Source organism: Sarcophilus harrisii, chromosome 1 (genome assembly GCF_902635505.1).
Source record: "Sarcophilus harrisii chromosome 1, mSarHar1.11, whole genome shotgun sequence".
NCBI lineage: Eukaryota > Metazoa > Chordata > Mammalia > Dasyuromorphia > Dasyuridae > Sarcophilus > Sarcophilus harrisii.
Genome location: NC_045426.1, coordinates 106,944,326 through 106,957,801, shown reverse-complemented (window position 1 = coordinate 106,957,801; position 13,476 = coordinate 106,944,326). Strand labels below are relative to the sequence as shown.

The 13,476-nt window shown below is 32.3% G+C and overlaps 1 protein-coding gene across 5 annotated transcripts in view; it reads right to left on the bottom strand.

Moving 5' to 3' along the window:
- Positions 1-2,465: 2,465 nt before the first annotated feature.
- The window catches only part of NFIB (nuclear factor I B), a 267,392-nt gene continuing 256,381 nt past the window's right edge, over positions 2,466-13,476 (bottom strand). For all 5 annotated transcript variants that reach the window (XM_023497947.2, XM_031947144.1, XM_031947108.1 and 2 more), the window contains one exon: positions 2,466-3,600. In XM_023497947.2, the coding sequence (XP_023353715.1) occupies positions 3,471-3,600 (130 nt within the window). In that variant the 3' untranslated portion in view covers positions 2,466-3,470. The remainder of the gene's footprint in view (positions 3,601-13,476) is intronic.

Sequence of the window (13,476 nt, the reverse complement as noted above, 5' to 3'; positions counted from 1 at the left end):
CTGGATTTGCGTCTTTTCTTTCTTTCTATATATTTATATATATATATTTGTATGTAAGTATGTATATTTTAAATATCTCGATCTTAAAAAAAGTTGATTAAAAAACTCAAAATAGGCCTTTATATTAAAGAGGCAGGCAGTAAAACCCACAGTGTAACTTCTTATTCAGCTAGGAATGCTCATTCATTCATTCACATCGAGTGAGTCTACCCTCAAAAAAATACTGTGTCTTGTGAGGTTGATTTGTTCACACAATAGGTCAAAGATAGGTGAAAAGCTCAGTTTAAGATTATTTGTAGTCTACCAGGATGAGGATCACAGAAATTATTGCACTTACTTCTGAACTTCAACTGGTCTTATCCTGCTGTGCTATTCAGCATTTGGGGACATCATATTGAATGGGCTAATCAAATACAATTGTCCAGCATGTAATCATTGTTCATAAGTATTCATTATTAAATGATGAGCTGGGAGAACAATAGTTAGTTGATTTTATCAGACCATTACCTGGGGGGTAATGTCCTTAAAACAATATACCAGCTTTCACTAAATCTAATAGCTATTATTTGCATTAATAAATTGATTCTATGGATTCTGGGAGAAAAGACAATATAAACAATTTAAAGTTTTGGTGTCCCTCCTCCCCCCCAAAAAAATATCAGGGATTAAATAAATTCCATCATCTTCTAGAAGACTGAATTTGTCCACAGGAAAATTATTTCTACGTCCTCCCTCCTTTTCTATACTTGCTTCTAGGCAGAAAGGATGTGTACAAATAGAACATATAGATGGTGAATTTTTTTTCTTCCTCCCTTGAGATGAACATTCACTGATATATCAGTCCCAATACATCCAAAAATCAACTCTCTAACCCTTCAGTCACTGCCATCAGTTTGTAATATTAAGACATGGGCAAATCACATATTCCATCATCATAAAAGGAAGAGTTGGGTAGACTAGAATTCTGGAGGGAGGAGGTGAATGAAGGAAGGGTACTAGTTCTTCCAATGAAGGCTCTGTGTTGTGTAAAAGAAAATGTGTCCCTAGGTAGAACTATTAATGAGAAATACCCTCTAAAGTGGATTTTTTAAAAAAAAGATATATCTTTGACAAGTATGAGATGGGCTCACTCTCACTGTGGGTCTTGACCTCTCAAGAAAAAACAAAGTAAGATAACTTCCTCAAGCCAAGTCTGCCTCCAACAGAATTCATTATTTTTTATTTGTCTCTGTATGTGTGTGTGTGTGTGTGTGTGTGTGTGTGCGTGTGTGCATGCATGTGTGTGTTTAAATCCAGAAATGAGTTCAGCTTGCACCCCAGGTGGGAAGTTAACGAGAAGGAACCTATTTTTAAAGTTTGTCACAGTAGGCAGAACAGTCGCTTTGCAGCCCATGCCTGTCTAAGGGTACACTGCTTCACAGCTACACTGTAAAGTGTTAAAAATCCTCCCACCCACCCCAGAATATATATATATATATATATATATATATATATATATATATATATATATATATATATATATATACATATATATATAATGTATAAAAAAAATCCCCTGTCCATCTCTCAGTACACAAAAGGACCTCATCACACTGCAAAAATAGCAGTACCCACTTTGGTCAATTAAAACAAACAAACAAACAAAAAAGCATACATCATTCTTTTTTTTTCTTTTTTTTTTCTTTTTTAAATCTGTGTACTTACCTATAATAACCAATACAGCTAAAAGCACTACCTACATAGGCAAAACTTGGTATTGCATAATTCGTATAAATTTGAACCCCCCCCCTCCCAAATATTAATTGGAAGATGAAAAACATGAAAGGTTAATAGAAAAAACACCAAAATACTGAAAATATTGCTGGTCGATTACAATTTTTAAGCGGCAACTATACACAGCCATGATATGCTTTATAAATGTGAGATAAAGGTATAACTGTCTAAAAAATCCATGATGTCACACTTTTTTTTCATCTGGAGTACAAAATATTTTGTCATAAAAATGGTAAAGATTTAAAATTATAATAAATGCAGCAAAACAAGTGTAGTGATGTCACTTTTTTAGATTTCAAGGCAAGGCACGTAATGTGGACATTATATCTTCGTGCAAATTAGGATTACTGGAAAGAGTATTTTTGTTTAATTAAAATTTTAAGAGACATAGAGGCAAAATGTGTCTGCCCATGCACACTACAGTCCTGTCAATACGAGAAATTTGTTGAACAAGGCTAATTTCTGAAAGCACCATGCAAGTTTCCAGCACCCTGATGACTTCTGTTTTCTCAAGAGTGCATTTTTATATCCCACCCCTTTCGTTCATTCCCAGTTTGTAAACTGTAAGCTTTGCCCTTGTGACATGGATTTGCCTGCCTCTTTGTCTCTATGATGCAGATTGTAGAGAACCTTTTGTACACCCTATGGGTTCTTGATGCAACCAGTAATTTTAAATAAATAAATCCTACCTCCATGGAGGCAGCAGCTAAACCAACATAAGTGCTGTGTTTCTATTAATTCCTCTTTTTTTTTCCTCAAGCACATGATTTGTCTTGATTTAATGCCTTTGAATGCCCTCAAAAACTGAGGGGAAAATAAATTCGTTCAAAATTATTTTAAATTCTTTTTAATCCCCTCAATTTAGAGTCCAAGGGCTGAAGGACTTATAATGATGATTCCCCTTTAGATATAAATTTTTAAATTGCACTTGCCTCTGTTAAGTGTTTCTTTTGTGGGGAAAATATTATATTAATTTTTACTGTTGCATGCAGAGATAACACTTTACCTACATAGAGGCATTTCTTCCATAGAGCCTTTGTGTTCAGACTGATTTTTTTCCTTTTTTCCTTTTTATTTTTTTTATTTATTTTTTATTTTTTTTTAAGATTTCAAACTGGGTTACACACTGGAAAAGGCTGGTTAAGGGCCAGAGTTGAATAAATCTGAACTGATAACTAAAGGCTACAGAGCTTGTATTTATTTTTTAACTTTTAGAAATCAGAGTGTTTACAAAATGGCTGGCTCAAGGCCCTTGTCATCTGGCAGCTCCAAGGCTGCCTCCTAGCCTTTGTTGTGTGAGATAACCAGGAATAGTGATTCCATGCGTAAACAACAAGAATACTAAACCAAGAAAACTAGCTTATCATGCAAATATTAAGGCATCTAGAAAGTCAGTTAAAATATATTGTCATCAAGACAGAACATCTATTTCCCAGCGGACTTCATATAACAAAGGCTACTTAGCAGGGGCTGCTCTCTACCCATCAGTGAAATATCATCGACCCTTTTTATGTCATTACAGTTTCAACCTTAAGGGAATTAGTGATTGTAAGTGCTGCAATTGCTGGTCTATATTTTTTTCTTCTTTCTTCAGTTTCTTTTTCAGTCCCGTCTTCCTTTTTTTTCATTTCTTTTTTTTTTCCTGTTTTAAAATTTTTGTTGCGTGGTTTCTGTTGTTATTCTTCTTTTGCTTATTCTCAGTTGCTTGTTTCTGCTTGAAGGAAAGGTTCTCCAATTATGTTCAAACCATAATTTTGGACATTTGTTGGCAGGATTGGTGTCCTGTTTGATACTTGAAAAGGGACCAAGCTAGCCCAGGTACCAGGACTGTTGAAGAAAGAGAGAAGGAAAGAAAAAAAAAAAGAGGAAAAAGAAGAAACATGATTTTAAAATGTGTAACAACATTTGACATGTAAATACCATAAGCTAATTATATTAGTATTCATTTGATAATCAAGAGTTAAGAGAATAAGGTTGGTAATCTTGTGAATGCCACTTGAGCTCTTGTCATTATAATTTCACACTTACAGATTTAGACAGTATGTTAAATGGGTTATAATAAATTGTAATATTAACATTTTAGGCATATACTATGTGATCTACTTCTTTCATGGAAATCATGACAAAGCATAGAGCAAAAAACCCAACTATGGAATATGAGAGCACTGAAATCTTATCTAATTGAGGATATTCTTATTTAAATTGCTTGATCCATTCTTAGACATGTGAAATATTAAATAGAACAAAGAGAAAAAATAGTATACTATTTTAGTAAATGTGTCAGAGCAACAGTTCTGTTCTTCAATTTTTTTAAAACCTTACATCACCAAATGTTAACATGGCCATAAAGTCTATAGCTACAGCGTTAAATGGACATGAAGAAGACTACCTAAATGAGGTGAAAGATTTCCTTTTTTTCATTATATGAAAACATAAAAGAAAATAAAACATTCCATAGAGAGAAGTTCACATTTTATTACTGTGACTAATTTGAGGAATGATTACCACACTCAAATTTTAAATTCAACATTATTTTTTCAATAGAGTCACCACCACTTCACCATATGGAACCAGAAATTTTATCATTTCAGAATATACACATTAGTGAGAGAGGACCATGACGTGGAATAAGGGGTTCTCTCTACTTATGATTGCTGTTACTATTTTAATGCTTTTTCTAAGGTAGACTTTTCTGTTCTCTCCCATGAATTTGTCAGAGATGAAACCAGAGCTTAATTAGCTAAGATGCTGGACCTTGCTTTCTCGTGTTAGCAAGGAAGATAAGTCTCAACATCTATCCATCCATATCTGCCAACAAGCAGATCTTCTACTGTTCTTCTTGGTGCTCTGACATGGTACTCTTTGAATCAATATATAGAGAAGAAATTAAAGTAATGTCCAAGTGACTAAAAAAGGGGAAAATATTGATTCTGGCATTTATATTTTGATTATTTTGAGATATGAATCTGAAGGTCCCATTTTTATTCAGTGCAAATTTTATATAACTGCTAACCAACATAGCACAAAATAATTCGGTAATTTAGTCATGGCATACTCAGTGTTTTCTCTTTAAAAACAAACTGGATTTTTTTGTTCTATATTTTGCTCACAATTTATCATCAACTTTTAAAAATTATATGTGCATGGGGCAACATGTACAAGCATTTTAGGGGTGCTATTGTACAATGTAAACTAGATTGGGGGGGTGAGATCAGGATCCCAGTTTTTCTGCTTTAATGCTTATATGATATTGATAAAGTCATTTTATCAATATCTTTAGACCTTAAACTATAAATGTATTATAAAATAATGAGGTTGAACCAGAAATTATTTAAATTTCCATCCACCTCTAAATCCTACCTATCCTTTCTATTCTGAACTTTTACAAGTAGCACAAATATTTTCTTATTCATTCTTAAAATTCCAAGTATAAAAGCAAATATGTTCTAATGTTTGAAAGAAGATATTTGGGGGTGTATATATGTATATGTTGTATATACTTATGTATATTTTGCATATACTTATGTTGTATTAATACATATATCTATATAGTATGTGTGGGTATTTCTTTGACAGTATCTACATATGGTAGAGTAAACAAGGCAACAATAGATAAGAGTTGGCCTTAGAATAAATAAGAATAACCAAGTTCAAATACACTGTCTGTATACATAGGTTTTGTATAAACTTGGACATTTAATCTCTTAAACTGCAAGCAATTCTCTTAAGCAGTAAGTTGCTCAACAGTTTCTGATTTGAATTAGTTAAGATAGTTTCTTTATTGAGCGTTCCCTTAACCAATAAAATTATCATCTGGATAGCACAATATATAGAGCAAGACAGCTGAGTCTGTAGTCAGAAAGACTCAAGTTCAAATCTAACCTCAAATACTTATTAGGTATGTAGCTTAGACCTCTATTTGCCTTAGTTTCCTCAACTATAGAATGGGGTGATAACATCTAATCTTTCAGGGTTTTGTGAAGACATAATGAAATAATAACCATAAAGCACTTAATACAATGCTTAGCACATAGTAGGTACTATGTAAATACCAGTTTTTATTGTTATTATTAAAATCATAAATCTAGAAGAAAATGTATCTGAAAAATCTAGATAACTTATAGTTTCTTAGGAGTGCATTTATGAATTAAAGTCTAAAAAGAAAAAAATCACCTACATTTTCCATGCAATTTAAAATTTAATTTTAACTCAAACTGCTCTACATTTCAAAAAATGTATTTTTCTGTGCTCAGTTTGCACTTATACAATAAAAAGTAACTTTATTCATAATTATAGGTTTCAATGAATATAATATTATGCCATTGCCTATAAAACAATTTTTTTAACTTCAAAAGTTGTATTGAGAGATATTCAGAGCATAACTATAAAAGTAGTCATGCCCTTTTAAAGGAAAAAATAAATCTCCTCAATTCTATTTGATAAGAACTGTAATTGAAAAGAACAAAAACCATCGAATACCACAGTCAACTGTAAGAGACTTAATTGTTTCAACACATTTCTTTGTCTCTCTATTTTGTATATGCTCGACAGTGTTTTTGTTTGTTTTTGTTTCATGTCGTTCCAGTTTGAGTAACACTTAAGAAATTTATTATGAAGAAACTGATAAGGAAAAAGCAAAATCTCAAATTAGAAGCTAATAGGGATAGGTAAGGAAGATTACAAAAACTAATGTTTAGACGAAATTTGACACATAGTGGGGGAGGGAGAATAAAGTAAAACAACATAATATCACCAATTTAAATGATTAGTAAGAGAATCAGATACATTGTTTGAAGATCATCTTCTTGAAGAAACAGTATATTTTAGTGATTGGAAGCAGGTATAACTCATTCTTAAAAAGAGACAACTACATGAATATAAAAAGAATATAAATACATAATTTTAATAGTAGGTTCTTTATCCTGTACTTTGTAGGAGTCTGATAGTTTTTATTCTTTGGAAAATGTTCAATAAAAATAAATTATTGTTAGCGACGTAGAGGGCTCTTGCTGCAGTATGACTAACAAATTTAATTTAGATGTTTATTTAAACCTTTCAAACCTCCTATCCTACATTATGACCATGTCAAAAATGCAGTATGCAATATATTTGTCAATACTGTTTATGGACCCTTGGGGAAGAATAAATCCCCTACATTAACACTATGCAGACTCCATATATGAGTTTTACAAGTCTCTTATTACCAATTTGTAAGTTGACTTCAGAATTATAAGGCACATGGCCATGTTAGGGTTTGGGGGTTTCTCCTATTGCAAATACTGAATTTTACTTAAAAGGCCATGACAACAGCATAAGAAGAAATAGAAAATTGAAATAGTTATCCAGATCGTTCAACTGCCAAATCCTTTTTGCCTCAAGATATATATATATATATTTTTTCCTCCAGTGACAAGTGTTAATATCAATCATGTATATTTAGTTTCCTTTCCATGTAGGTATATTAATAGTATACAGACGAATAGCCATATTTCAAAAAGAAGTCAAATGGCTGAGTTTCCAAATCTTGATTATTATAATTAGGAATAGAATTGAATGTGAACAGTTGAAAGTTCTTGTTGCCTCTCTATCCACCAAGCTCTTTGTGTCTCTAAATACCAAGTAATAGGATACAAATGAAAACATATCCAGATCTTACGTTAAAAAAATTCAAATGAGTCTCCTGAGCAATATATCAAACATTTATTATCTTTATATATATATATGTATATATATATATATGTATATGTATATGTATATTCTGTTGTTTCCATTTGCTGAAATATTTTAGCAGAAAGAAGGAAGATGATAAAGTAGGAAGAGAGTAAAAAGGTGGCCTTGACTAAAAAATACTGTAGCAGCTCATTATAAAGTCAGCTCAACAAAGTACATTTTTAAGAAGGAAGGTAGAGAAGAACACCAAAAATATTCTCTGTAGATATCTTTACACCAGATGCTATACAATCAATGTGCACACCCCTCATTTCTGGAATGTGCTACTACAATATCCATGTGTGATGACTGACTCAATAACTCCTTACTTTTATTGGATGGCTTTTCATTATTACACATTTCACTTGACCAGATTCTGACCCCTTGTAAATATGTCTAATTTATGTTTATTGGAATTAAGGAGTAAAGGGAGAGATAAAGAAAAAGTTGTCTCTCCTACTTTTGAAAGTGACATGCCATTCTTTTATTTCTTATGCTGTAATCTGAATTAAATAAGTGATAAGTGCCTTTTCATTTGTTGTATATTAATTAATTAATTCCATTCAAATTACTTGATCTGATTTTTTTCCCCTTCAAAATGTGTGGTATTCCATTTTCTACTTCTTTTCTCTCTCTTGGAATATGCCATCCCCCATCCCTGGAATGAATCTGTCTTCACCTCCAACTCTGAGAGGCTCCAGTCTCCTTGAATGCTCAGTTAATATTCTAACTCCTTCAAAAAGCCTTTCCTGACACCTCTCCAGATTATCATGTATGTATACTTAATTTTTTACATATTTGGTATCCTTCTACTGGAATAAAGCAGTCTACAGAAGACTATGATGAGAAAAGGGAGCAGAAACTGTATTAAGGGATTCACATTTAAACAGCATTGGCATAGTATGGATAATAAACAAAAAAAGAGATTTATATAAATAAGCATCATAAATAGTACAGAGACAGTATAGGATTATTTGTGACAAGACTATAGAAATAAAAGGATTGCTCTAGAGAAAGAGAAAAGAAGAGACATTTATGCATCAAGAAGATAATATCTTTTGTAGAAGCCTTGCTAGAAGTGTCCCTCAAGGCTTTGTGATGGAAATTCCTCTCTTTTTTTCTCTATACTCTTTCATTTGGTACTCTTGTCAACTCCTATAGGTTATGTATATATATATATATATATATATATATATATATATATATATATATATGAAACTCCAGTTTCATCTTCCCATATTTCATATCATCTACCAATCTTCAGAATCAAATTAAACATATTCAAAACTCTTTGACTCTTCCCCAAAACTTTTCTTCTTTCCAACTTCTCTATCACTGTCAACAGCAACAACATCCTCTCAGTCACAGTAGCTCACAATCTTGATATCATCTTCAAATCTTCATTTCACATATCTAATCTACTGCCATAACTTGTCCTTTTTGCTATTACATCTTTCACATATGTCCTCTACTTTCAACTTACACAGGCACCCAACCTATTTCAGGCCTTTATCCTTCTCATTTTACTATTTCAATAACCTTCTAATTGGTATCTGGCTTCAAGTATCTGCTTATTCTATTTCATCTTTCATTCAGCTATCAAAATGATTTTTTTCTAAAGCACAAGTTTAACCACATTTACCCACTATTCAGTAAAATGCAGTGGTTCCCCATTACCTCTAGAATCAAATTCAAAGTCCTCTGTTTTTCATTAAATGTTCTTTGTAATCTGTTTTTTTTCCCCTACCTTTCTAATCTTCTTTACTCTACTATACAACTTCTATGAGACCCAACTACACTGATTTTCTTTCTCTCCTCATGTACAATGCTCTATCTCCTTTTCTGTGTCTTTGTCCTGGCTTGCCTCTCATGCCACAAAAGGTCAACATCTTTATCCCACCTCTTTTTTATTCCTGGTTTCCTTTAAATACCAATTCAAACCTCAAACTTCACCATCTATAGAAATCCTTCCATGACACTCTTCTCCCCTTACCTCCAGCCATCTGATAAGTACCATTCTCTCTGAAATTACCTTCTTTCTGTATTATATATATCTTGTATATAATAATTACTTCCACATTGTTTTCTTCATTAGGATATGATCACCTTGTGAGAAGAAACTGGTTTTTTTCCTTCTTTTTTGTTGTTTTGTTTTGTTTTGTCTTGTTTATTTGCTTGTTGGTTTAATTTTTTTGTTGTATTCTTAACACTTAACCTACCATAGTGCCTAATACAAAATAAACTCTTAATACTTATTTTCTGATGAAGTGGTTGATTGAAGCATCATGGAAAACATTTGATTGAGGATCAAATGAAAGAAAACAGAGACCAAATTGTGGCAGGAGTGAAATATAGAGTTGACTAGACAGCAGAATCAGATGAAAAATTGCCAATGTAGATTGCAAAGCTGGCATGGAATTAGAGTCTGAGGAGAGGCAGCAAACCTTTTCACACCAGCATGTTCTCTGCTAAAAGAGGAACAGCTTGAAAAATTTTTGAGTTGCTTTGCTGATATTTCAATCTTTCAGAAATGATTATTTCTATGGACTAAATTATAAATGAGAAGAAAGAAATGATTTGTTGAACCAAGATGTTAGGAACTTTGGAGGACATGGTCATGCATAGTACATGTCAATACATGTACTATAAGCTTTAGGAGAATATATTTCAAAGAATTCAGGGATAGCATATGTATGATAACATGACCTGGAACTCTAAAAGGGCAGTCAGCTTATTATGAATATAAAGTCTCAAACAACAAATTATAATGCTGAAATCCCAATTGATTCATAAGAAGGAAAAGGAGAATGGGAAATGTCTAAACACAGAGGAAATCACTGAAAAAACAGGTTTTGAAAAGATAAGTATAAGAGATAAAAAGCAAGGACAGTTAACAATGAATGAAGAGAAGCTAGAATCTATAACATAGTATCAGGAAACTGAGGTTTATGATAAATTCTAAGGACAAAAATAAGTTGTTCTTATTTTAATCTATATTGTGGACAGAAAAAGAATAGACACAACAACTCTTTCTTGTAATGATTGAGACAATTATAACAGGTAACAAAAAGAAGTAGCACTATTTAATTTCTATTTCAATTTTTATTTCTCCACCAAAGAGAATATCTAACTGAAAAGGATAAAACCAAAATAGTTAACAAGTAATTGAGCCCTGTGATAAATGAAAGATAATAAGAGAAGTACTCTTAATGGATTCAAATAACCTAGTCCACTTGAATTACATGTCAGGGTCCTGAAATAATATTGCAGATATGGCTACTGAACAAGTCAGTGATCTTTAAAGTGGTCAAATGAGAGAGATGCCATGGTACTATGACCCAGTTTTTTAAAAAAGAAGACATTTCAGTTATATAATCACTGAGTCCAAATAAAATTCTAGAACAAATTATTAAATGTGATGGTTGAGGAATACTGAAAAAAGGAAGAAGTGGTTCTTATAAACTAGCATGGCATTATTAAGAAAAAGCCAAAGTACACTATCTTCATTTTTTTCCTCCTCTTAACAGATTTATTAAATTGGCAGCAAAGTACTCTGAATAAAACATTGGGTGCTAGATAAATACTGATCAAATGAATGAATTGATAGATCAGCGAATATCCTATGCAAAGCCCATCTGGATTTCAGCAAAACATTTTACAAAGTCTTTAACAACATCTTTGGAGACAAAATCGAAAGATATCTATTTTAAAATGCAGTTAAATGAATGCTTGATTCAAAAAAAAAAATCCAAAGAATGTGTTGATTAATTGATCAATGCTAACTGGAAGGAGCTCTCTAATGGAACGTCATAGAGCTCTGTCCTTGGCTCTGCTCTGTCTAACATTTTTATCAATGACTTGAATGAAGGAATAAAGAGTTTTGTAGATCACACAACTCTGGTGGGCAGAGCTAGTATATTTTATGGTAGAATTAGAATCAAAAAAAAAAAAAATCCAAGAAGACTGAACATCATAGTATGAAGAAAATACAGAGCATATTAGTTAAAGGATCAGAGAATCACAGATCTAGATTTAGATGTGGAAGGAAGCTAAGAGGTCATTTAATTCAAGTATCCCATTTTACAGATGAAGAAATTGAGGCTCACAGAGATTTAATACCTTGGGGCTAACTTTAGAGTGAGGAAGACCTGAATTCAAGTCCTGGTTAAGTAATCATAAACAAGTCATTGTTAGTGAGTTAGGTGAGTTGACCTAATCAACTCACTAAACTTAGAAGTTACAATTGAGTTTCTGATTTGAAACAGGGAATGAGTAACCTACAATAGTCAGAGGAATGCCTCCCTGACAAATGTTGTTGTTCAATTGTTTCTGTCCTGTCCAACTCTTTGTAACCCCACTTAAGGGGCTTTCTTGGCAAAGATATTGGAGTGGTTTGTCAGCTCATTTTACAATTGAGGAGCTGAAGCAAACAGGATTAAGTGGCTTGCTTATGGTTACACACTATTAGTAAATGTCTGAGACAGGATTTGAATTCATGAATATAAGTTTTCCCAATTCCAATCCTAGTGTTCTCTTCATGTTGCCATTTAACTGCCCCTCCTAACAAGTAGAGAGAGCTAACCAAGGAGTAGAGTGCCAATGAATGAAGTGGATTCCTTTGTAATATTCATCTTCAGAGGCTGTATGACAGAAGCCAGAAAGTATGAACTAGAAAGTTCAGGTATGGGTTGACTATAAATTGCAGCAAAAATAACCCAATTCTGAAATTTTGTGATTAAAGTGAAATAACATATCCAAACCCACCCACTCAACATCCTTTCTTCCCAATAAATTCATGTCCATCATGACAGTTCGAAGAATCAACTTTAAAAGTCTACCATGGGAGACTTAGCTCTTTTCAGTAAAACAGTGATTCAAGACAATTCCAATAGATTTTGGAAGGGAAATGCCATTCACTTCCAGAAGGAGAACTATGGAGATTGAATACACTTCAGAGCATCTTATATTTATCTCTTTTGTTTTTCTTTCTTGTGGTTTTTTCCCCCTTTTATTCTGATTTTTCTTTCGTAACATGACAAAGATGGAGATATGTTAAAGTATATTAAATATATTATGTTATATATAATTATAAATTAATATATGCATTGCATTATATATATATATATATATATATATATATATATAAAAACCTATAACAGATTTCTTGCTATCTAGGGGAGAGGGGAGGTGAAAGAGGAAGAAAAATTGAGGATTTAAAATCTTACAAAAATTAATGTTAAATACCATCTTTACATGTAATTGGAAAAACAAAATACTATTGAGAATGGCAAAGAATATATCAAGGGGGGATAAATGATTAGAAATCAGTGAATGTTAAAAAGTAAGTTTTAATGGCATATAACCTCAATATGAAACAGAAAAATGAGGTAAATTTTTTAAAAAAAAGGTTAGTGGTATCTTAGGCTATATGAAGATAAGTATATTATCCAGATTAAGAAAAGTAATCAATCTCCAACCTAGTCAGGCCAGATGTGGGACCTTATGTCCAATTCTGGGCACATCCAGAGAAGGATGAGTGAACTAAGAAGCCTGCCACTCAAAGATTTGTTGTAGAAACTGAGAATCTCTAACCTGGAAAAGAGAAATTATAGTTCATGATAAAGTGTTGGCCTATAGAAGAATGGTATATTTCTTAGAAGGCTATGTGGAAATTACAAGATGAAAATTGTGGCTCAAAAAAAAAAACACTTAATGATTAGAGATGTCGAAATGTAATCTTCTTCTAGAAATGGTGAGTTCCTTTAACAGTAGAGAAGATTTCAAGGAGAGGAGTAGATATACAAAAAAAAAGATAGGCGTTTCTGGTAAGGTCTAAAACTACCTCCGAGAGTCTTTCAAATTCTTGATAATGGACTTAATGGACTTCTTACTGATTCAACATTTATAAAATGTCAAAAGATCCAATTCTACAACATCTTTCAAGACAACAACAGAAATATCTTCCCTGTTTTTACATACTGATTCAATCATGAG